The 25,251-nt window shown below is 43.1% G+C and overlaps 2 protein-coding genes across 4 annotated transcripts in view; both read right to left on the bottom strand.

Moving 5' to 3' along the window:
- The window catches only part of flt1 (fms related receptor tyrosine kinase 1), a 33,314-nt gene extending 27,527 nt beyond the window's left edge, over positions 1 to 5,787 (bottom strand). For 2 of the 3 annotated variants that reach the window (XM_051410149.1, XM_051410150.1), the window contains exons 1-3: positions 5,490 to 5,787; positions 2,577 to 2,673; positions 1,603 to 1,808 (exon numbers count right to left, since the gene is read on the bottom strand). In XM_051410149.1, coding sequence (XP_051266109.1) covers positions 1,603 to 1,808; positions 2,577 to 2,673; positions 5,490 to 5,547 — 361 coding nt within the window. In that variant the 5' untranslated portion in view covers positions 5,548 to 5,787. The remainder of the gene's footprint in view (positions 1 to 1,602; positions 1,809 to 2,576; positions 2,674 to 5,489) is intronic. The other variant, XM_051410151.1, reaches the window with a different exon arrangement.
- Positions 5,788 to 7,614: 1,827 nt separating this feature from the next.
- LOC127369808 (uncharacterized) lies at positions 7,615 to 25,211 on the bottom strand. Its single transcript, XM_051411545.1, has 37 exons — positions 24,840 to 25,211; positions 23,710 to 23,914; positions 23,474 to 23,604; positions 23,303 to 23,370; positions 23,009 to 23,202; positions 22,900 to 22,932; positions 22,590 to 22,818; positions 22,324 to 22,448; positions 21,805 to 21,917; positions 21,606 to 21,712; positions 21,252 to 21,388; positions 20,745 to 20,852; positions 20,522 to 20,629; positions 20,320 to 20,436; positions 18,830 to 19,025; positions 17,845 to 18,113; positions 17,470 to 17,606; positions 17,227 to 17,386; positions 16,423 to 16,541; positions 15,628 to 15,814; positions 15,337 to 15,461; positions 14,125 to 14,192; positions 13,803 to 13,996; positions 13,398 to 13,493; positions 12,970 to 13,189; positions 12,740 to 12,882; positions 12,473 to 12,570; positions 12,192 to 12,301; positions 11,916 to 12,049; positions 11,630 to 11,734; positions 11,412 to 11,522; positions 11,226 to 11,339; positions 10,991 to 11,110; positions 10,722 to 10,905; positions 10,371 to 10,642; positions 10,137 to 10,273; positions 7,615 to 9,222 (listed from the first exon to the last, which is right to left on the bottom strand). Exons 1-37 carry the CDS (start codon positions 24,909 to 24,911, stop codon positions 9,055 to 9,057), a joined length of 5,214 nt encoding a protein of 1,737 aa, XP_051267505.1. The 5' UTR covers positions 24,912 to 25,211; the 3' UTR covers positions 7,615 to 9,054.
- Between the last annotated feature and the right edge of the window lie 40 nt (positions 25,212 to 25,251).

Here is a 25,251-nt window from a genome sequence, read left to right as displayed (position 1 = left end):
TTTACAGTTCCTTTATTATAAGCCATGAATACAATTTGCAGCCTAAAGAAAGAAAGCCCCAATAACCTTCATCAATAAGGTAGGGCATCCTGTATGTAGCCTGAAAGGCAAAACCCAAGACTCTGTTTATTGATCTGTGCACACAGAATAACTGAAGGAGACTCAGATGAGCATGTCAATATTTTTATCAGTTCAGATCTTTTCTTATCTGCACTGTGGTGACTAAACAATAATAAATAAATCAACCTGAAACAAATATAACATCTTAAAATAGTGAGATGGATATGTCCTTCTCATTCCGAGTGAGAAAATATGTTGTTTTAATTGTTTTCTGTGAACTGACCCTTTAATTTCATGCACAAACAGAAAGGAAAGAAAACAATCACCTGCCTCTATGCACAAACACACAAACAAACACACACACTTCCAAGTATCAATCTCAACAACAAACAAAAACAAACAGACACACACTGCCCTCCACACCCATTCAATGAATACCCATTCAGCAAATGACTGCCTATAGTCAACAATAAACACACAGATTGTTTAGAAGTAATCAAACAGCCTCTCTGTGCTTTCTCCTCCCAACTCGACTACTGTAATAGTCCTGTGCCATTGAAAAAGTGTGGGTGTTGCTCACTGTATTGTTTGTTACCGTAGGGTGTTATTCAAGGAAAGCAAATCTCTGAACATTCGAACAAAAGTACCCCAAGGACTAGCGGACTGAGGGCTTCCTTCTGTTGCTTTGATTCCTAATAGAGGACTCGGGGAGGGAGGCAATGGCTGAGAAGAGCCACAGGCCAAGTTTGACGCTTAATGGACATGGTGACCTGAGCGATTCATGGCCCCCAAGGGTCCTGTTGGCCAAACAGTAGCGTGCCCTGTGACCCTGGCCTTCAGCCCAGCTCCGTGCCCGGTGCAGCCCAACCCGAACAACGTCATCGTCCAGGACAGGGAGGAGTCGGCTGGGCAGACATCGTGCCTCCTCTGCCCCTGGATACTACCGAGCCTCTGGCCTTCATCTTATCCTTCTCAGCTCCTCACACACACACACACACACACACACACACACACACACACACACTTCCACACACCTCCCCACCGCCACCTTGTAGAGACACAGCGACATCCCCTCCCAGCATACCCCCTTCAAGCCCTTCCCCTCCTCCCCCAAGCACAGGATGCTTCAAGCAAGGCTGAACAGAGCAGATAAGGCTGATGCCCTGGGAAACTCTGCCCAGGCCTGAGCCTTTCAGCAGCTGGGCTATTCCTGGCCTCGAGGTAGCACGTAAACGAAAGTAAAAAAGGATTTATATATAGACAACAGGGAGGTAGGCCCGGGTTGAGAAAAGAGAGGCAGGGGAGGAGGGGGGTGGGAGAAACTGTGCCAGAGTCATCTAGAAGGATGTGTTGTTGGGACAAACAGTGTTTAGATATAATTGGCTCTCTGGCATTGGTCTGCATTTAGCACCCACCACATCCTGTTTAACCTGGGGATATAAACAATAAGCATGGGGGGTGAAGGAGTGTGCGAGAGAGAGTGCAGCTTGAAAGAAAAGAAGTGAGAGCTGTACTCTTGGACACTGGGCAGCAGTGTCTTACCTGTGACATATACGTAGATGAAGGTCTGTTTTCGGGTTCGGTGCCGGTATCTGCAGCGGAACTGGCCGGTGTGCCGGGCCTGGATACGGCTGACCGTCACGCGGCTGCAGTACTGCTGGCTCGTCCTTCCACAGCGGGACTCCTCCACTCGCACCTGATCGCTGGCCAAACCTGATGGGAACGCCCATGTCAGCTCCCAGCGACCCCTTGGTCAAAGAGGGGTTGAAAGTTTGCTTAGAAAAAAACCTTGGCAGGCTTCGTATGTACATTCAGCTTACATCACAAGAACTCTATCTCTTTATCTAATGATTGTTTTACCATATTGAGTTGGGAGGGTGGAAGAATTAAGCTTCTTCAGTGTTAAAGAGGTTTATGTTTCACTAAGTGGCCGAATGAAGATGCTATAAAAGGCTTTTTTGACACTCTTTTTTGTTTTTTTCTTTTAATTTTGTGATGTTTTTGCAATATGGGGACACACACAAACACAAATTCTGCACAGAACATAGTTTGTCTGGTTTTGTTTAAACCTGGACTTTTTCTGAAGAAAGCTTCATCAGAAGCAACAGACTTGCGGTTAAATTACAGGAACACTGAAATCTTTCTAATGGAAAAACAGTGATTGATATTAAAGTACCTTGGGATGAAGTCCTTCTCATAGCCACTACAAGCAGCCTCCAAAAAAGTTTTATTTAGTTAACTGGTAAACAACTAATCTCTTTGTAGAAAATAAATCAGCCAAGTGCCTCTACAACAACCTGATGTCTCAATAAATAATTCAACTACATTCAAATGAGTGTCTTGGTGTTGATTTATATGTTAATATTAAGATATTAAGTGTGTCTTTGCTTTGATTTACGATTGATTTACGTAATTACCACGATTAAGGTGCCCCTTTCTTGTCCCACCCTTATTTCTAACCCTGTTGGCCAACCCTGTAGGAGTTTCTTTCCTCTCTCTGTCTACCCGAAACTCACCTGCAGTTGAGCAGTAGTGTCTGGTTGATGTCCAGGACCAGATGCCGGGTTTTCACATCCAGAATAGGGACGCTGTACTTCCCCTTCTGATCTTTGTCTGCAGAGGCAGGAGAGAGGATGAGTGTGCAGAAGACATCCCAAAAATCCATCACTGATTAAGTGCATTTAATTGTTTTTCTAACAGCGAGTATAAGGTGATAAGGCTTTGCTTATTGAACTCTCCAGAGAACTCAGGGGTCAAGGCCAGCTTGTAAGACTTCAGTATACATCATTCTTTCTTTTACGGACATCTGGGCAGGATGTTTTATTCTCTGAAACGGGGGGTTGAGTCCTGGGACTCCATTGAAAGATAATTTCTAATTTATTAATAAACCAATATTGAAAAATGGTGGATGCACCTTTGCTATTATATTTAATTCTTATGAATGGAAGTCATGATTGAGACGCCTTTGTGTGGACGCAGATCTACATGAGACCACTTTCAGAGGAAATCCTGAAAGACAAAACACTTTACAACGAATAAATATTATGGACAGTTCCTGTAAGCTCTGTCCATTACAAACTAAACCAGACTCTTGACTCTCTGATTGCAGATTGCATGGTGAGTCCCAGCTCCACAGCACGTCCTCCGTCCAGGCCACAGTATCTGTGACCCTCCTCACATCTCTTTGCTCAGGCCACTTGACAACTTCTGTGGAAATGCGTAAGCAGCGTCCCTCTTGTTTATCAAATAAAGACATTTCTCCACTCCATCGCTGAGGTTTATTAATGAGAGATAAAGACGACTTTCTGTCCGCCCTTCCTTCCTCCAAACAACAGCGGAAACATCATTCAGGGAAGTCCGTCCTTCACTCTGACTGCTCCTTACAGAGTGCACAACACACAGCTCAAAAACACTCTCAAGAACACAACTGTCATACTGCTCTGCAAGTAGTTAAATCACTTGTACAGCAGCGAGTGAGTTTATCACTAAAGTCCATTATTACCATTCATTGTCAGCATCATTGTTCCCAGTGGATGCCCCATTGAGCAGATTTAGCATTACTCACACTTCCTATACTATTTCCTTGGATTTCAAAGTGTGTGAGAGGGCAAGAAAAGCACACACACATACACACACATGTGGTAGGGTAAGGGAAGACAGACGGGAAGTTTGGGATCTCCTCCAGGCCTTCTGGGGATATTTCAACAAGCTGTGAAGTGTCTAAAAGCACCATTATCAAATTACTCTGTCCAGTTTTCCTGCTCCCTTTCCTAAGTAACACAGAAAGTTCAGGTTTTGGTTTCTTAATGTCACATTTCCAGCGACAGTAAAGTAAAACGCCCTTTATGTGGGAGATATCTTTTTGTGGCAGGCTTCCACTCAATAACTCATCATTATGTGGAAACACCCGATCTATGGTCTTATCAGGAATTTTCAAAGAAAAACGTGTTATTATAAAAAAATATTCCAGGTGTCAGTGTTCAAGGAAAAGAAATATTATATTATAAAAAGATATAAAGACCTTTTTTTGTTGTGAAATCCATATCTACATCCTGATGATAGAATTCGATGCTAGGGAATCCATCTACACACCCTCAATGTTCTGCAGCGTTTGATGTGATTGGGTAATCACTAATCAATCAATAGTGTAATAATAAATAAATGTCACTAAATTGAGAATATTTATGTATTTATTATTTATGTGTGTATTTTCTATTGAATGTTTTGTCATCTTTATTAAACCTACTGAGGTTAATAGTTTAACAATGGCAACAATGAAATTGTGATGTTTTCAAGATGAATGTATGAATAAGTATGTTGAATATATATGAATGTATGATGCGTGTGCATGTGTGTATTATTTATTTATTGTTGTGCAAATTCTTATTTTGGAATATGTTTAAAATCTATTGATTCATATTTTTGTTAATTTCTGTTTAAAAGATATGAAGAAAAAAACAAAGATTGGAGTTTCATTCAAAAAAGTATAATGTATAGTAAATACAAAACGTAGTTAATATAATAGTATATATATATAATAGTTAATTAAGTGATTTAACTGACAGAGATCATCTATATTTATAGAGACTATAAATATCAGAAGTTCTTAGTATTATTTTAAATCCGCATATTTTATTTTCCAGGGAATAAACAATATCACTTTCTTTTCTTTGACTTATAAGCGACCTGAACCGCACAGAGAGATCTGTGGAGCGCATGAAAGCGACTGAAGCAATAAGTTCACTAGATATTTTCCCTCCGTGGGTCACGACCCCTCGTTCATATATAACAGAACTTTCATTTGGCAAACTCATCAGTCTCAGGAAACAACGCCCTGCGTGTGTCCATTCAACCGGGGCCAAGCGCACAAGGAGCCGGGCCACAGAGGTCCGCATTATCCAAACAAATGTCCCGCAGGATAGCGCTTATCTCCCTCACCGCACTTGGTGCTAATAGAGGTTTACAAGTTGAACAGCCATCAGAACACAACAACGCGCCGCTTAATTGGCCTATAAATGAGCAGCCGCTCCACAGTGCGCCACAATGAAGAGGCGAGTTTGTGCATCTTTTGTTTTCTTCCAAAGAAAAGACTGAATGTTCTGCCTTGGAGATGGAAATTTCTTTCTCTCTCTTTTCTTTGAAAGAGCATGAAGACGCCTTATGGCCCTATAGGAACCTCTAGTTTATGGGAATTAACATCCATAAGAAAAGTCGTGCGTAAAATGCATTTTTCTACACGTTACACTTGTTCAGTTTCCATTTTCATGCCTCAACCGTTAAAACTTAACAAAATTAACTAAATCTCACCCTGAGTAATAAATGAGAACTTTAAATAGCTATAACGGTTATTAAATATGTGAACCCCAGCAGCAGGTGCTCTCCGCACCTTTCAGTGGTACTGCGTTAACAAAAGTAAATCTGTTACTCACCTTTGGCCAGAACCCCGTACAATCCACATAACAGGCAGATGAGGAGAAAATTCATCATCTTCGGTGACTCCGATGCAACAAGCGGGTCTCAGATATAAAACATGCAACAAGTTTTATTCCTGCTCTTGTTGTTTCTCCCACTCCAGACTTATAACAGAGCAGCGCACTTGTCTGCGGCGCTCAGCGCTGGTGGTCAGTGATTGGAGATGGTTTCCTGAGGATAGCTGCGGGAGATCACGCAACAGGACACCGCGCTTGAACTGCAGTGCAACTTTTTCCCATCGTTTCGGATAGTGGCGCGGTTTTATACAGTTCCCACAGTGCAACCACCGGATAGCGGACCTCCGTGACGTCCATTGACACACCCAAGGCGCGTAACAGCAGTCCCCTTTTAGCCCTCCCCAGTGGTCAAGCAATCCACCAGTGAGGTGTTAATAAAAGTATACTATAGAGACCAAAATAGCCTTTTCTTCTTGAAATGCATACATAAAATCTCTCTTTCCAAACCAATAATTTGCGACATTATTTACAGAAGAGGTTATTTAAAGAAGTGACCATCACACTGAACAACGGAGAGGATGCGCACATGGCAGCTCTGCGCTTGAATCTACTCTGGATTGGTACACGGGGTGATCAGCACGTAGGCACCGGGTGGTGTCCTGATCAACAACTGAACAGACGTGTCTCTCAAATTTCAAACTGGCAATGTTTCTTAAAAAGGAAACAAAAATAAATAACAAGGGTGCTCCTTGCAAGAGCATGTCACACATTCCACAAGTAGAAACATTCTGATTTCATCACTTACAGACAGGCCACCGCAGTTTATGGGTGACTTCTTGCTCAAACTATGCCACATATTAACACCATAAGATGATGTAAAGTACTGACGGTCAAACTGCTACAGGAAGGGGCGCTGCCAGGAATTTTGGGCCCCATGACAAAACAATCAAATTTGGCCCCCTCTACGCAGCTGTTGTCACCACATCCCTAGAACTGTCCCATCAAAAGCTTTACATAACTCTAATTAAAGGCTTGCAACTGTCTTGCTTCTTGTAGTTCAATACTAGTACTAGGACAATATTTACTGCTGGTGATTTGTACATGCATGCAAGTCTGCATACAGTATGCAGTTCACTATTTGATGCAAGATTAAAAGCAACCATAAAAAATGTGCTAAAGGACATCTTTTACAGTCTCAATGTATTTTTATTGTAAAATTTCAAAATTGAAAATTCTCTTAACGAAATTAATTATTATTAATAATGATTAATTATTATTATAATAAAGTCTGTATCTATAGATGTCATTCCATAATTCAATCTAAATGAACGTATCAAACTGGATTATTTTAATATTGTCTGTATCTTACATGCAGGCTCAGGTAAGCTACTCACTGTTTCCAACTGTCCAGCATCCAGTACAGACAGTAGGTTGTTGTTTTTTTATTTTATTTCATAATGATCATTATGTGAGAAAATAATTGTTATTAATGTATTTGAATTTCTGTCATTAATAAATATTTCATTTTCTTTTTTGTAATGGTAAACAGAGCGAGAAAGAAATTAAGAGGTTAATACCACTCACAGACTAGAGGCTCCTTTCTTGGTGAAAAACTGGATTACAGATTGACATCCTTGCCTTTGTCTGTCCTCTCTCTTTTCTCTCTCTCCTTTTTTGAAAACTAGATTTTGATTTACTATGCAACATTGTGATCACTGTAGTTCTGGCGCATCTACTGACTGCAACCAAACACCGTCACTGTTAAGTGCGCTAAAGCAGGACCAAACAATTTCATGCAGATACAGGGGGGTGGTCGGTCAATATGGATGCTTACTTTTTGGTCAATGGGGATATTTAACTTTTACTCCCAAAAACAAGTAAAAACAAAGAGATCATTAATTTTATTATAATATTTGAAATATATATACTGAATGATGATAGTTTAATAATTTTATATTAGTTTTTACCTATTTTTGGGGCCCCTGTCAGTCATGGGCCCTTGGAATTGTCCTAACATTTCCCCCCTATACAGCGCCCCTGGCTACAGGGGGCTCATACTTTACTGTTTGTAGAAGTAGAGATTTGCCATCTCAAAGCTGTTGAGAAACACATGCCTGACCTGCTGTGTTGGAAATGGTGTCTTTAATATAAAGGCATATAATCTGATATCATTTAACAAATGATGCAAACTGCGTGTTTTTTTGTTTTTTTTCAAATCCTTTGGGTGTAAGGTGCATCATTCCCTCTAGACAATGATGCAGACTGGCCACTTGGAGGCGATGTGATCTGAATGAGAAGTGAGATCTGGAGAAAATGTATGAAGTGAGTCTTACGGTTTCTCTCCTGATAATCTTATTTGTTCCTTACACCAGCATCAAATGCATCAGGTTTTTCACGGAGCATGAAGTACAAAGGAGGCACCAAACAAGATAAATTAAATCATAGTAAAACTGAAATGCAAAATATATTATCACCTCCTAACTGAGGGATTATTCACTTCTCTACAATTACAGAATATATAAGGCTATGACTCAGATAAACTCATGATATACAAATGCACATACACACACATACAGTATAATAACAACTCTTAAACACATACAGCGAGTCATGAACACACATATACAGTACATGGACGAATGCAGACGGGTTACATACTTGGTGGGGAGAGAACTCTTTCCACATTCAATAAAAGGACTGATGTGATTTTTTTGTTGGCAACACCTGACACGGTCACTATCTCTGCAGTAAACAATGTAACTGTGACAGGAAGAAGAGGATAGAGACATTAAAAACAGGAAGTCATTGGCTACATTTACATGCACAGGATAACCTGGATAGTGGTCGTTAGCCCGATATCAGCTGGTACTGACCTGTCCATCTGATTGAGGAGACTTAAACATAGTTGTTGTCAGAGCAATTGTTTATTTTACCCACTTTTCATTTGGATTTCATGTCCCTTCGCAACTAATAGTTGCTCTATTTTGCCCCTAAGAGGACGCAGCTCCTCACTCTACAGTCTGCAGGGGCAAGTGCAGCTCATTACATGCTCATTTCATTGTGCATAAGAGTTTTTGTCTTATTGTTTTTATCACTAATTCCATTTTCTTAAATAAAAAATATCTTTAAAAAATGAATGAGGAGGAAAGATTTGGATCCCAATATTTGTAAGTATCCCATACCCACATATTTCATGGTGATACCAGTTAATATTGACCTACAGTGTTGTCATGTTACAGTATCTTGCATCATAATTGGGTTTCTTGTAATCTGTATTCCAACCAAATTAATCATGTATGGCGACCAAAACCAAATTAATTTAATAACAAGTTTAAGTGCAGATTTTTTTTGTGCATGTCAACATAGCCACTGTTGATGTTTGGCGATTTGTAAAAAAAAGCAGAGATGTTGTCCCTGCTGACCCGTTGCCATGGAGACGCTCCCAAAAAAACTGACTGAAAATGTGTTGTCATGCAATCATGACAACAGTCTGAAGACTCCAGGTCTGAGACCTTCATCCTGTGTGGTAAGTCCGTTGTTTTGTTCACGTCGGTCTGGTGTTCAGTCACACTTGTCCTTTAGTCTGCTGATGGATCCAGTCAGTGAACTTGACCACCTGTGTGTAGACACCGGGACGATTCAGCCTCGCGCAGCCCTCACCCCAGCTCACGATCCCGGCCAGGAACCACCGTCTGCCTCGTTCCAGACACACCAACGGACCTCCTGAGTCTCCCTGAGGTGAAGGACGATGCACAGTGATACACATTCAGACAAAACCACGAAAATAGATGCAAATACATATTTTTTTTCTGCTCTAGAGGAAAGGAGCAGTGGGTAGGATTTAGTGGCATCTAGTGGTGAAGTGTCAGATTCAGTTACAGAACGGGCTGTGAAGTCTGTAGGAGAAACTACAGTGGTCGCAAAACTATCTACAGCCAGTCTTTGGTCTGTCCCTTCCGGGCTACTGTAGAAACATTGGTTCAACATGGCGACCTGCAGCGTCTGTAGATAAAAACTGCTCATTCTAAGGTAATGGAAACACAACAATTTCCTATTTTCAGGTGATTATACATTGATGAAAACATACCTCCTAAATGTTACAGGCTGGACCTTTAAAACTTTAGGGGAAGTGATAGCAATTAGCTTCAGTTGAACATTATGTTGCTAGTGGCAACTGCTACTGCCATTTTAAATGACGTCGTTGCGTCCACCATTTTGTCAAACCAAACAAATATTGACAGACATCGTTATTTACTCCACAAATGCCCTTTTAGGTTCATTATCTGTAGGTATCTTTTTCACTATAGCTGTGGTTGTGATCTGTTAATTAGCTAACTGATAACCAAGCTAGTCATTATATTAGCTGATTTGTTATAACTCAATTCATTTGTTGTCTGGTCCTAAAATGCACCTTTACGCAGACTGAAGGCAGAAGAAAAAGAGCGTGTTGACCAAGAGAGTTTCTCAGTTTTTCTTATTGCACACACATTGTGTTATAGTTTAGACAAAAACAAAACTGAAATTGCATTCAATGAGCGCAACTGTGCATTTTGTGGTTATGACTAAAAGGTAAATCACAGCTTTTCATCACACTACAACTCTGAGAATGAGTATTTTCCCATAAATGCCACTCATACACCCACTCACCTGACATGCATCCACCCCTCCCTGCAGGTTCCCAGCGCACAGCATCCTGGGGGTGACAGCTTCGTCATACAGCTTGTTGCATATGTTCCTGTTGATGATCTTCACTGAGGCCTCTTGTAAGCGAGAGGCCAGCTCACCTATAATTCAATAAAAAACATGGGGGTTATGATCTAAGTTTCAAAACAACAGCAAGATCTAAAAACAGCTTCATCAGATACTCTTAAGCAGATTTACCGTCCTCCATGAGGACCCCCCAGCCTGTGACATAGCAGCTGGTCCCTGTCGTGAAGGTGTGTGTGGGTGCGGGGACACACACAGGCTGCACCAAGTCGTTGAAGAAGACAGGAGCACTGAGCTCGAGAAGGGCGATGTCGTAGTCAGAGGTGAACTGGTCGTACTGCGGGTGGAGGAGGATCCGGCGGATTGGTCTGGTTAGCGCTCCATTGTTCCCCGTGGTCATCACACGCATTCCCATGTAGGCCCGCCACGCACGAGCATCAGAGTATCTACAGACACAACATGCATGAACACAGTACACACATAAATTATTATTGTCATTGTGAGGCTTTCAGGCATCTTCCTTACTTAATGGCATCTGAGTCCTGGAAGCAGTGAGCTGCGGAGATAAGCCAGCGGCTGGAGACCAGTGTGGCTCCACAGACATGGCCGTAGCGATCCATCTGGAGGCTGACCTGCCATGGCCATGACCCCGCCCCTGCATCAGAGCCACCTACTATCTTAGTACGCTTCCTGGGCCTGGTGCCACAGCCTGGGTTGGAGAGACATACAGGGTGACGGAGGAAGAGACAAAATCTGAATTTTTATTTAAAGGAGTCTAAGAACTGAGAACTTACCACAGCGCAGTTCATCAGAGCCGTCGTAGCAGTCCTTGACTCCATCACACTCAGGGTTAACCTTACTTACACACTTTCCATTGGCACATTTGTATGAGGATGAGGAGCAGCCTTTAAGGTCTAGAGAGAATGAACGAATAATTAGGCAGAGTGAAACAAAGGGCACCTAAAATAGAGAAAAATAGCATGCACAAATACAACATATGCAGGGATGTGTGACGTCATGAACACTCACATGCTCTGGTACAGTTGATTTCGTCACTGCGGTCTTTGCAGTCAATAACTCCATCACACACTGAAGACTTTGGCAAACAGACCTTATTGGGACACACGTGGTAACATTTACCCCCTGAAAACAAACACATACGCTTTAATTTTCAACATACACTCAAGCATGTGTTAACAAAGGTTGACTACTCACCACAGGTGCCCTCCTCACTGCTGTCTGCACAGCTGCTCTGGCTCACACAGTGGCTGCTTTGAGGCCTACACTGGCCGTTCACACACAGCACTTCACCTGGCCTGCAGGATGCTACATGTGTTACACAGAAACACATGCAAAAATGAGTGTCTTTCAAGTTAAATGTTAAGAATTAAAAGCTACGTAGGTACAGTCGTGTCTTCAGGCAACAGACTTACAGCATCTAGCCTCGTCCCGTCCATCTGAGCAGTCTCTCACCCCATCACACACCTTCCTCAGGGGGATGCAGCGTCCATCTCCACAGCGAAACTGGCGGGGACAGGCTGGAGATAGAAGAAGAAGGAGGCTTGCATGTACAGTACTTTCATTGGCATTAAAAGTAGACCTGATATACGTTATCCACCCTAACAGAAAGTCTTCTTTGTGAGGCCAAATTGTGAGAAGGCTAGTTATTTCTTCACAGCTTACACCACCTTCACAATAAAAGCATCACATTTTACTTACTGCCCTCTGGAGAAAAGGCACGGTAGAGCAAGTAGAAGCCCTTGTGAGTGAGAGATTCGTCTGAATGGAAGTGGAGGGAGAGAGGCGAGGAGTAGACTCGTTTTTTGCTGCTGTCTGACACTGGATTACACAATCTAGATGCAGAGGAGCACAAGTAAAGTAAGGAATATTTACTTTCAACTCGCCCACATGCAGCCACAAAAAACATCGAAGGTCAAACCCTAACCCTTGTTTACGGCCACCTTGGTTGCAACACAGTTCAGCTCCACAACTCACTTGACCCCACTGATGTCCAGCCAGTCTTTCTCGCAGCCATCTGATGACGGGGAATCCTGAATGTCCATCGTCACGATCGTCATGGAGATCAGGTATCCTGGCAACGGTGCCTGATAAAGTAACCAAAGACGACTAAAGAAAGAGTTCACACGCTGGAATGTGGACAGTCTAAATAACAAAGGGGTGATTCACTCTTTCATTCTTTTACTTTCCACTTTCTCTCTCTTATTCCACTTTTTCTAACACTCACAAGCATGTATACATACAGTCACGTGACTCACCCGTAGTGTCCAGGTGCAGTCTATATTAGGAGGGTAATAAGAAGGGTAGTAGGGTGAGGAAATAGAGCCGTTCCAGGAGGAAATTGACCCTCCACAACCTGCAGGGGGAGATGGTAACACAGATAAGTGCACAGAATACACAATAACACCAAGGCGGCTTTGCTCTACATATGCTAATCAGTGGAAATAAGTCATTCCAGGAAGAACATCAACAAGATTTGTAGACCTTAGATAGTACTGTGTTTGCGTTTGTCTTTGCAGTCAAACCTGCTTTCGGGATGGCTTGGAAGTACGCTTTGAAGATTGCTCCATCCCTCTGTCTGCTGAAGGAGAAGGTGACCAACATCACATTCCCAGAGGATGTCAGCTTCATGACGGGGGACGAACCCGAAATAGGCAGCCCACACCACCTGAGAAAGGCAAATGCGTCCGGGATATGTATTAATGAGACACATATTAAAGAGATGAGGTCAGTGCAGATTATAAAACGTCTTTACCTGGCGATTATCTTGTTCTGTAACGGAAGTAAGAAGTCGTAGGCTGACAGCTTGTGGGCGGTGCAGCTTCCTGGTGCGGCACCATGCAGGGTGAGGATGACCAGTCGAACCACATGGCCTGATGGCACACGAAGACGCCACTGGTAGTACGGCTTCTTGGGACTCACAAGGCTCAGGGTGCGGTTGTTGCCATATTTGGCATAGAGGTCAAATGACATTGCTAGACAGAGGAAAAGATTGAAACATTTATTCAGTGTTATAATGTTATGGTTGGTCATGAATAACATACCAAATACAAAGTTCAGCCGGATTATGGTAAACCCTTGGATGGGCCTCAGTTAAACAAAGCTCTGACAGTCAGACAGTCTTCCTTAGTGATACTTTTTCTCTAGGTGTTTAATATAAAGTCGGAGGCGTGCTCTCCTCACCTTGGAAGCCAAGCTGCCACTTCCCACTCTGGATGCTGTTTGGATTCTTACTCTTGTCTGATTTTTCATCTGATTCAAAGTCATCAGGGTCCAAACCTTCATACACACACAGAAGATGTCAAAATACTCTATAAAACCCCATTATTAATACTTAATAATACAATTAAATACAACCATGAGTAAAATAAAAGTGAATTTAGCTGTGAATTTAAGTGTTTCTAATTGAAATGTAATGGCGTGTTGAACATTTGTAGAGTTTTTAACCTATTTATTAGTAGTTTAAATTGACATAATATACTATATTGCATAGTGCTGAAACTACAGATGCCAGAACATGTATAGGTAGTATACGTGTGGTTAATGGGCATGTACTGTATGTATGCAGACAACAATGAGAGCCTCTACCCAGCAGGTGGAGCATGTTGTCATCTTGCTCCATGTAATAGCGCTGCTCATTGCGGCTGTCCCGCAGCACCTTGTTGCTGCCGGGAAGCCTGCGCTGCAGCCTCTCTGGGCTGGACCTCCGGATCGCCATCGCAACGTCGTCCGGGGCCGAGAATTTACTCCAGTAGAAGACGTTGAGCCCTTCTGCTCCTTCACTGTCACACAAAAGGGTTTACAATGTTGCTATTCTGGCCGGTGTGTGGTTGTCATACATTTTCTTTTTATGTATGAACTGTTGCACATTTTATTTCATCAGTAGGTTTTTTTTGTTGTTGCGGCATACCTGAAGGCAGTAATTCCTGAGTGCAGGTGGTAAGAGCTCCACGGCGAGGACTCGTAGAGTTCTGAGAACTGTTTTTAAAAGACAAAAAAGGAGGTTTGACCACTGTGTGACATCACAGCGGTGCAAGTGAAGTCACTTTGTAAGTGTAAGCAACACATGAACACCCCTGGTCGAACATGCAGCCTTAACTCGGGCTCCATGTTCGACCAGGGGTGGCATTGTTCTTGTGTGTGTGTGTGTGTGTATCAAACTCTGCATGTGTGTATGTTGACTTTCATCACCACAGAGCTCCATTGTGTCTCTACCTGCCAGGCGTGTAGTGGTAGGGCCCTAGGTGGTATGGGCCTTGAGTTCACCTGTTCTTTAATGAATAGATGGCCGCACAGATACTATGACCACTTAACAAGCCTGCTAACTCACCCTCACAGCTGATTAAAGGAACATAACACTATGTCGCTGCAGATTTTTGTGGATTCACAGCTATCAATTTGCCATTTCGCCACTGCCCAGCGACAATGTGCAGCCTTGCATCTGACCTTTTGCTCCAAAACCCAAACTCCCCCTCTCATATCCCTAATCCTGCTGTCATCCCAGCATGCCCTACTGCCCTGTCTCTCCCTCTCAATCCCAGCGTCAAACAGAGGTTCTCCTCCTCTCTGTAGTGTACGGCGCACAGAGTGGCTGATTGTGTGAAAGCTAAACAGACAATGTTTTTATTGAAGGCCTGCTCTTCCTCTCACTCTTGCTGCCTCGGCCTAGCTGGGCTCACAAATGCCGGGCTTGTCCTCAGCCCTGAAAGGGCCCTGTCCCAGGGGGTCTCGGGAACTCACACACACACTGTGCCCAGCTCCTGTTTCAGCTTTACATTTAACACCACCAGAGAGAGACAGAGAGAGGGACAGAAGAGAGAAAAGTGGTGTGCAGAAAAAAAAAAAAACAGAAAAAGAGAGAGAGGAGGACAAAGCCGATAAAGAGAAAAGCAAACGAATAAGAATGCAAAGACAGACAACAAGAGAGGCGAATGGGGAGGAGAAAGAGGGCAGCAGTGTCTTGAAAGCGCAGCATAAAAAGAGACTAGCAGTCTGCTGTAGCGTACAATGTCAGAGTCAGAGCAGCAACATCAGCTTCAGACCAGAGCGGGAAAGTTGAGCAGCTCTCTAAAGTGTCATTCAGAGGTGAGGCAGTGACGGAACAGTCCACCGTCCCACTTACATAATGGTTCAAAGCCTGAGCCTGCAGGCGGAACTGAGGGGAGGTGGAGTCAGTCAGCTCTGAGGAGAAGCTCAGGTTTGGGAACTCCATGCTGCCACCGAGGAAGAACACTGAGGAGGGCGGAGCTGGAGAGGAGGAGGAGGAGGAGGAGGTAGAGATTTGAGACAGGTGCACCTGTGCGACTGTGGGTGTAAGTCAAAATAAACACTTGAAAATAAAAAAGTAGAAACATTTTAAAGGACAGGAGATATCTAAGAAAAGTCTAAAACACAAAAGCAGGTCTGTACTTACATGTTAAGAAGTGGAGAGTCAGTGCAATGGCGGCAGTTAAGGGAAAGAAAGGCAGAAGACCTAACATCCATCTCCTCCAGGAGCCACAGGCAGGAGCTCGCCCCCCCTCCACCTTCTGCTCTGCCTGGTCCTCAGGCTTCGTGGGGGGGCTTAGCCACTGGGTGGGCTCCTTCAACTCCCCCTCTCCCTTCCAGAAAGACAAGGACATGACTCAAATATCATACCAGCTTTTTATGTCTGTGCTCAAGTTGCTTCTAATTGTCTGGATTTGATCTTTATGCGACCGCAGCAGAGGGGCAATAAAGAAAAAGCAGCCTATGTGCCAAAATCAATGAGACAGAGATTTTTATGGCTGAGCAGACACTGATTTACTGAGAGTAACGGTGAACATCTTTGAGCTGAAAGGATCTCCTTAAACATTTAAGGGGTTGGCAGGATTCCCCGGGGGAGCAGACAAAGCGTGGCTGGAGGAGTCTGCTTTCCCACGGCCTGGGCTCTGCGGTGTCAGCACTCAATCAAGTGGCTCACGCCGACACGGACATTCATGAGAAAGAGACCCACTTACCCCTAGAGACGGGTTTCACAATTAAGAAGAACCATGTCTGAGTCAGCTTGACAGGTTCTGATTATTATGCATCCCCTCTGGCATTGCAAAAAAGTTTCCAGAAGTTGAATAAATAGACTTTTTCTTGTGATATAGATAGAATATATTGAGAAAAACAGCTCCAGCAGAAAGCAAAGTCCCGCTTGGCACCGTCTTTTACGCGCAATGAAAAGAGCACGGTGATGGCTTACCTGTGCAGCGGAGCTGTGTCCATGGCCGGAGACGCAGTACACTTCGCAAGTTTTGCTTTCGGGGAGAGTCCTCATGGCACTGTCCCGTTCAGCTCCGGAGAGGCGATATGCAACAATACCTCAGGCATAGAAACGATGGAGAGAGAGGAAACCCCCGCTGTCGCTTCCTTTGAAAAAAGCGCAGAAATCCGACCTGAGCGGCTCGGACGCGGCGGGGCATTCACCGCCTCCCGTTTACCTGAACTGGGCGGCAGGTGTCACACGGAGCCCCAGAATGCAGTGCGCGGACAATGAGACCACTATGAACGGGTACAATCCGCACAGCCATCCGTGCGACAGATATTGTGGGCAAACTTCCTCGCTGTGTATGCAATGGGAGTAAAGCTAAAGAGGGACAAAAGGGTGCTTGAGGGAAACGTGTGCTTGGTATTACAATTGGAGCTTGGCTGCTGTGTCCTTGGATGCTCCACAGGGCCACAAAGCAAGAGAGAACCTGCAATTACACATCTGGCACCAAACTTGCCCATTGTGAGGCTGAAACACGGTCTCGCAGTCTCAGAGCTGGAAGCAGGAATGCAGCATAGATACCTGAGGAAAATTAAAAATGTTCAAGGCACTTTGTCTCACTTTTTGCTTTGTTGAGGGTCTGTCTGAGTCCCACATTAATAACACCTTGTAATATCAGCAAAAGGCAGTTAATATAAATACACAGCACACTGTATCTGATTGTTTTTTTTTTATTGTTTGGTGTGAGCGACAAAATATTGAAACATCTGCTGGCAGTGAATGAATAGATATCATGTCAGCTGATATGGCTGTAGATCCAGGAGGTAAACTTGTTGACCCTGGTGTAGACCCCAGGCAGGTGTGGTCTGCCACAGCCCGTCCCCCAGCTGACGATGCCAATCAGGAACCAGCGACCCCCGCCTGGTGCCTGACAGGACAGAGGACCCCCTGAGTCGCCCTGAGACACAAAGAGTGCAGTTGATTCACAAAGAATACACCAACTTTTTTTATGCCAGTGTATTCAGTCAGATATGAGCTCACCCTGCAGGCGTCCCGCTCTCCTGAGGGCACCCCGGCACACAGCATGCGTGGTGAGACAGGTCCGTAGCTCTTCTTGCACTCAGTCTGGCTCAGTAGAGACACCTCTGCTTTCTGCAGCACTGAGGGCAGCACTTTGTCTGTAGATGGGGCAAGATGTGGACGTAAATCATACAATTGATAGATATTTACACATTTTGGGGGCTATAGTCTTTAGGCTTTAGTCATTGTCCTGCCTAAATACTGCATATAACATTCACTTTTTGTTACTTTCTGTATTACTACTGTGTTTTTAGATCATTGCATGTAAACTAGCCCTGTCAGACAAACCCCCACAAGGATATTATAGTTATATCAAAGTATAAAAGTGACTCTCACCGTCCTCTGAGCGGTATCCCCACCCGGTGACCCAGCAGCGGTGGCTGTCGGTTACAGTGTGGGAGGCAGGAGGCAGGCACACAGGCTGGATCAGTGGGCTGAGGGAGGGAGGCCAGGGCCTCTTCAGCTGCAGCAGGGCAATGTCATAGTCAAAAGTGTGTGTGTTGTAATACTCGTGCACCACAATCCGCTGGATATCTGCCACGTGTTTGGCACTGCCCTGTGTCAGCATGCCGAGGTGAGCGCTCCAGTAGCGGGGGTCAGACAGCCTGGGAGAGTGAAAGTCAAGGGTCAAAGGCACTGAAGGTGTTGTAGATTATAGCCTACTGTATCTAATAAAAGTTGATAATGTGAGATGACATATACAGTAAATGACTTTACAGTAAATGACTTTACAGTAAATGACAGGTTTGTTCATAAACTCAATAGAATGAGCCAGAAACCTTTTATCTGATAATGTAATAATTGACAGATGAACTATAACTTATATATAACATGATATGATATAATGTCGTATAAATGTTGAAATGTGATAAAAACATAACAACAGATATCATTATCTTTTATCATTATCACCTGCTGGATGTTAAGGTTTCATATTTTGACATAATGAGGTAAAAATACGAATTACTAATAATATGAAGAAGTAATTAATCTGGTTTTTCCTTATTTCATATGTTTTGGTCATATTATATTTAATTTCTGTCCCATTTTCCTGTCAGTTTTGCATTTTTCTTGTGAAGTATTGCATACTTTTACATCTTTGAGTGTCCAAAATGTGTTAAAACAAAACTAAATTGAGAAGTTAAACCCACTCCTGTGGTTAAAATGCTCACAACTTATATCCACACACAACTTGTGACATGTTTGTAGACCTGCTGCTTTGTATATTAAATCAATCAGATTTTTTTATACACACCACAGCCATTACAGTGGTCATATAACAATTACAGGACGTTGTTAATCTGTGCTGAGAGTGACTTGCCTTTCCTTGCTGAAGCAGTGTGCTGCTGAGATGAGCCAATCAGAGGTGAGGACAGAAGCACCACAGTACACCATTCCAGAGAAGAGGAGGCTGACCTGCCACGGCCACTCCCCCTCTGCAGAGTTAACTCCACCCACAATACGCGCAGCTCCTGTAGAGGAGTCCACCTTCCTCACCAGGGAGGGCCGACCACAGGCTGAGGAGCACACAGTGATGGTTATACTGGTTATATTATACTCTGGACTTTGGTTTTATGGTAAAGGAGCACAAAGTTTATGTATGTGCATGTGCAAAAAGGCCCTTAATGAGTGTACAGTATATATGGACATGTGTAGTATACTATATATCTTCATACTGTGGTTACAATTATTGCCTCAAACAAATGAGTCTCCTTCAGTGAGAGATACAAAACAATACATGTTGTTGTTATTATGTACAGTTTATAGATCTATTAGGGATTAAATGTGCACAGTGTGCCTGTATCAGTGTGAGTTTACAGTATGAGTGTGTGTCACCAACATTAACCACTATGCTGACATGCTGAGTCATCACCATGACAGGCAGGTCTGCTGCTGCCTTATTAAAAAGTAGAGCTTTGACGTGTGTGTGTGTGTGTGTGTGTGTGTGTGTGTGTGTGTGTGTGTGTGTGTGTGTGTGTGTGTGTGTGTGTGTGTGCGTGTGTGTGTGAATGCGTGCATGTGCAGTATGCCCAGTATCAGTGGGTGATCAAAGACAAGCCTGTTCCCATCGACTTGAGACCCCATCATGATAAAGTAACAGCAAACACAGAAAGCTATTACAGCTGGGTCACCTCAGTGCTGCAGGTCAGCAGGTTTGGAGCACGCTGCCCAGTGGATTATAAAATAAAAAACAACTTTCTCATGAAGCCACACAAAGGATCTGGCAGAGAACTTGGCAGTATAGTCACTGTGTACCAAATGCTTCAATAAGAAACAGTTCAGGTGAGACCAAATGCAACTGTAGTTTAGGTTGAGTTGATAAATCATTGAACTGGTCTTAATTTTAGTGGATAACAACAACTTGAAGACATGTTACTGACAGAAGGCGTCTGACAGTTATGACGGTGGAAAGGCAAACAATTAAGGTGATGATGAGAAAGTGGAGGAACCAGCATCTTACTTCAATAATTCAACATATATTTAATGTTTAATAATGCAGGTTGAACATAATTCTGAGCTTCTTTAAAATTAATAAATTGCACATAAATTGTCTCACAAAAACTAAACAGTTTTGCCCCATTGCACCATACCACATGTATCCACTATCCATTATTATAATCCTTTGTTTTAAGGTAATACAGTATTACCTAATTATTACTTCTTTATTATCAAACTATTAGCCCACTATTACCGAGCTGTAATGTAAAGTGCTGCCAAAAAGTCTAAAGTGGTATATATATAAAAATATTGTTTTTCTTTTGGCTGTGACTTCAGGATGTGCACATGGAGCAGGTAAGGCAGCGCGCTCACCACAGTCGGCCTCATCACTGCGGTCCTGACAGTCAGGAACACCATCGCACTTCGCATTCTTCTTCAGGATGCAGGAGCCACTGTTGCATTGATACCTGATTGCAGAGCAGGTTGTTTCTGACAAAAGCAGAGAACATATTGCAATTATCTGTGTTTAAAGTGTGAAAGGGCATATATATTCTACTTTTGTAGAAATTCATACCCTGAGTGCAGTTGAGCTCATCTATTCCATTGGTGCAGTCTGTCTCTCCATTGCATACAAACAGAGGATGAAGAGGACTGTTGCCCCCACAGTTCTTTATGGGCCTCGCTGTGAACATATACAACATTTTTCCAATGCAAGATTCCTCAGGCAAACATAATTAAACACATGATTCCTTAATCTTTTAAACAACCAGTGTTATGTAACTTATGCAACGACTTACAGCAGAAAACCTCGTCACTCTCATCCTGGCAGTCGTCCAGACCGTCGCAGCGTCGACTCTTCTCCACACACAGTCCTGTGGAGCACAAGAAGTGGCTCTCTGGACAGGCTGGTGCACACATGAGCGGAGAAGGAGAGGTTATAATAGACATGATAGGGAAGACGCTAGAAGACAAATAGAACTAAACCCTTTAAATAAAAAATGAAAAAATGTATGCAGATTAAAATCTAATAAAATTGTATATATTTAGTGGAGTAACAAAACTAGTTTTATTTAATCATTTTCATCCCTCTTTTTCATATGAAAATACAATGTATTTATGTGTATTTTTCCAATGTTTCTCTCTCTAAGGTAGTAGTAAGGTTGTAATTTTTAGAATCCACTTCAAAACAAAGTCATTAACTCACATCCACACTACAAGTACAATGAAACACCTCTGATCTGTCATTTCCTACGCTGTATCCTGGCTGTTAGAGTGAGTCACAGTCTGGGCCCTGCAGTGCTTACGTTGGCTGATATTGTAGCTGCTGTAGGACGCCTGAAAAGGCTGAACCGAGTTACGTGAGCTGCAGCGAAACTCCACCTCGGGGCTGTGGTCAGCGATCCGAAACACCGTGTGGTGTCCCACGTAGCTGCCACAGAAACTGTGGAAAGAAAGCAACCATCAACGAACCATCACAGGATGTTGTTAGTACATGCACAATTGAATACAATGTAAAAATAACCCCTAGATAACGTATTTGATAAGATGGTTTCTTCCATCTATGGTTGTACATATTTGGACAGAATTATATAAAATAGTTCAGTGTACATTTTATTATGTGTTTGATTTTTCAAATGCATGTAGCTGTACCCACATACATGATTTCATTGACCTTCCACCAGCCTTGGTCACAGCCATTTATGTCCTTTGGTTTCAATACATAGTTCTGAAACTGCAGAGCAACTCCTAATGCACTGTTAGGGGTCTGGAATAAAACATAAACACAATACAGAAATTAATAAAAAGCTATTTTAAGTCACCGGATAAGACATGCAAGGATGTGTGTGTGCGTGCTACCTCAAAGTTCCAGGTGCAGGAGCACTGTGGGGGCATAAGGCTGGGGTGGAAGGGGCTGTAGATCTGACCAGTGATGTCTGGGTCTAACTGGGTCTCAATTTGAGACATACACACTGAGAGAGACAGAGACATGCTTCAGGATTCCTCCTCCAGCAAATACTGTATGTTACACAGCACTGTTGCATATAACAGTGGTTGACAATCTGCGGACTAAGACACCCAGAGTCTGGATAATAAATGAAACAGGGGAGAGTAAAAAAGATCTTCTTATATGCGAAATAATGTTTCTTTTTTTCTGAGTTCTATAATCCCTTTTCTTGTGAAATCATAGGTAATTTGATCCCTTCAGGTCTCGTTAATTACATTTGAGAGGGGAATGATCACTTAAATCCTGTACAATCTTGTGTTAAATATGTGTTGAGGGGTGTCACACAGACATTACTTCATTTTACGTGGACATAAGCCAAAAAAGGTTGAGAACCACTGGCATATAAAATAACCAGGTAAATAATGTCGTACGTTCCTCGGCGATGGCCTCAAAGTGTCCTCTGAAGCTCTTGTTGCCATTAGTCATCCTGAAGGACAGTAACATGACATTGGAGGTAGACACCAAGGAGAAGGAGCTGGACATTGGCTCACACAGCCTGCAGCACAGAGATACTCTTTAGTATACGCAGTGTTTTACAGAACTTCTGAATTGTTTACAGCTGTAATATGTGGGGAAACATGAGGTCTGTAAGGCAACAGGCCCAGAGAAATCAGCTGTCTATTGGAAGCAGACTCACCTGTGCAGAATGCGCCCTCTCATGGGCAGCAGAGCGTCGTACACAGTCAGGGCATCACTGACACAGTCGCTGGGCTCAATGAGGAACGAGGTGACGGTCAGACGGATCAGAGAGCCGGGGACAGCGGTGAGTTTTACGAGGCAACTCACACCACCCCATGACGAGAAGACGTTTAAAGGAACACTCGCTCCAGGAAGGTTGGCATACAGCTTTTCTACACACTGTGAGCCTGAGAGGAGGGACAGAAAAAACTCACAATATGTTGTGCACTGTAACTTTTATTACAGATAACTTAAGCCATTTCACCTACCTGCTCCTGAAGAATAATCTGATCGTTGAACAGCTGCAGGAAAAACACAACAATCAGTCTCAGGATTATTAAACACACTTAGGATACAATTGTAAACACACCAACGAACCATTGATGAGGATGGAGTCTATATCCACTGGGAGACCCAGCAGGTAGCCTACAGAGGACCTGTTCATCATGCTGGTATGGACCGAGTCTCTGAAAATGGCTCCTATACACTCCTCACACACTGCTGGGCTCTTTAGTTGAGGCACCACAAACACCATCCAGAAATGAACCAGCACACCGCCCTTGTCGTTGTTACTGGGTGAGGAAAACGGATTGTGCTGCTCAAAAGCACAAACTAAATCAAAAATATCAGCTTTTTTGCTTTATGGTGACGATGACTAATATGCTACTCTACCTGAGGTCTGAGATGACAGCTTGCTTGTAGAGTCTGGCCACTGAGGACATCTTGTACACATTGCTCACCTACACCAGCAGACACCAGCAATTAACACTAAGACATTCTCAGATCTCATGTTCAGCACTAAACCACTAATCACGTAAATAACAGGGTTACATTGATACATACCACATGTTGTATCTTGCTTGCCATGGATACAAACTCTTGAGATTCTGCCTGGCGGTACTCTGGGATAAACTCCACGTTGGCAACGCGGAACATGCCGGCAAAATACACTCCGTTGTTGCTTTCCCTGCGGACTAAGGAAATCAGGTCAAAATTTGAATTGAATTAGAAAATGGCACAGTTAAAGATACTAATGTATTCATTTTGTGGGATTTAAGTAGAAGAATCATTTCACTTACATATGTAGACCCACAGCAGTGACCACACAATAACGACCACCACAAATATCACTGCTGTGACGATGATAGCGAGGTGTGGGACGTTCAACAGATAGGCCAACAGCCTCTTCAGACCCTTGGGCTTCCGTCTAGTCCTTCTGTACTTCCGGCAGAGTTTCTGCAGAGTGTGGTCAACGGTGGCCACCTCCACAGACACATCTGCAATCTACAGCCAGAGGGAGGGGACACATTCATACAGTAATGCAAAGTGCCATAATGGTAGCAGTAATTCTTACTTGCCCTTTCAAGCTGTCACTTCAATCTGTGTGCATTCTAATAGGGATGTGGGTAATGATGCTGAAGTGATATGAAAACCAGAAACTAGTGTCTCCTGATATTGTAGATCTCTCGCCAAGTGTATCAGAGCCCTCAGGATTGGGACAAAAGGGCACAAGGACCATAAGCAGGTTAAATTGCCGGAGAAACATAATCACGTTGCTGCCATTCATCTCTGATCACTGTACCTTATCCTGGTCAGCTGGTTTACATTACAGTGGCCTGAACAATATCAACCCTGAGACATGGGTGAGCAGTGTTTTAACTAGTACAAGATCTTTGTTATGTCAGAGTAGACACTGAAATAACATCAGCGTTCATAAAATCAAATAAAATGTTCACATTGAGCTGTTGAGCTGCCACAAATTATGTGATCTTGTGTCTACAGCTACTGATGCTCCATTACTGGTCGCTTTAGCCTGTAGAGGGGAATGCCTGGCAGCAGCGGTAACTCCATCAGATGCAGCCCTCGGTGCTCATTAAGTTACCCAATGCACATATATTATTCATTGTCATCGCATACTGTGCAAGAGGCACTTCATCCATCACAAGTTAGCTGGGTATAGATTCCCACAGGAAAACACTGTTTAATCTATTTGACACATATTTTTAATCAAGCAACATGACAAAAGATGTGACTTCAAAAGGCTTTTGATGTGTAAACTACACTAGACTGTCCACTCAAATCTTCCAAGGTTTAATCTGGAGAAACAGCTGGATTAAAAAATGTGACAGAAGAATTTAAAATACTGTAGTTTTAGTCACAGAGCTTCTTGAAAAATAACACTACATCAGGGATTTATATCTTTACTCACACTGGCAGCGTCCTGTTGAGATGCATGATCATCCCCGCCATTCTGCTCGTTCTCCTCGCTCTCTGCGCCCATGACACAGGCATCCCTTCAAGCCTCTATTATCTAATTCCTGATTTCCGTTTAAGATCCATCCTCTTTTACCTTCATAACAAAAACCTCCTTATTAAACACAGCAGCAGACACACAAACCGTGTAGAGCCACACAACACACTGGATGCACAGTCAACAGGTGTGTGAAACCAGATCCTTCAGCACAGGCGAGCGGTGGAGAAACAGGGAGCTCGCTGATGGAAACCTCCTCCAAGTCCTATGGCTTATGTTTCATTTATCAACCTCTACTGAATGACATGAACTAATATTCAACAGTCGACTATATTTGCTCTGCAATGGACATAAATGAACAACTGGTTAA

The sequence above is a fragment of the Dicentrarchus labrax genome, unplaced genomic scaffold, assembly GCF_905237075.1.
Source record: "Dicentrarchus labrax unplaced genomic scaffold, dlabrax2021, whole genome shotgun sequence".
Lineage (NCBI taxonomy): Eukaryota > Metazoa > Chordata > Actinopteri > Moronidae > Dicentrarchus > Dicentrarchus labrax.
This window is presented reverse-complemented; position numbering and strand designations above follow the sequence as displayed.

Bases quoted from the DNA above. Each gene is read 5' to 3' on its own strand.
- LOC127369808 (XM_051411545.1), bottom strand. From the start codon at position 24,911: ATGGGCGCAGAGAGCGAGGAGAACGAGCAGAATGGCGGGGATGATCAT. The intron at 23,915-24,839 runs GTGAGTAAAGAT...CTCTGGCTGTAG, and splicing joins CTCAACAGGACGCTGCCAGT to ATTGCAGATGTGTCTGTGGA. The intron at 13,997-14,124 runs GTATGCCGCAAC...TTTGTGTGACAG, and splicing joins TCAGGAATTACTGCCTTCAG to TGAAGGAGCAGAAGGGCTCA.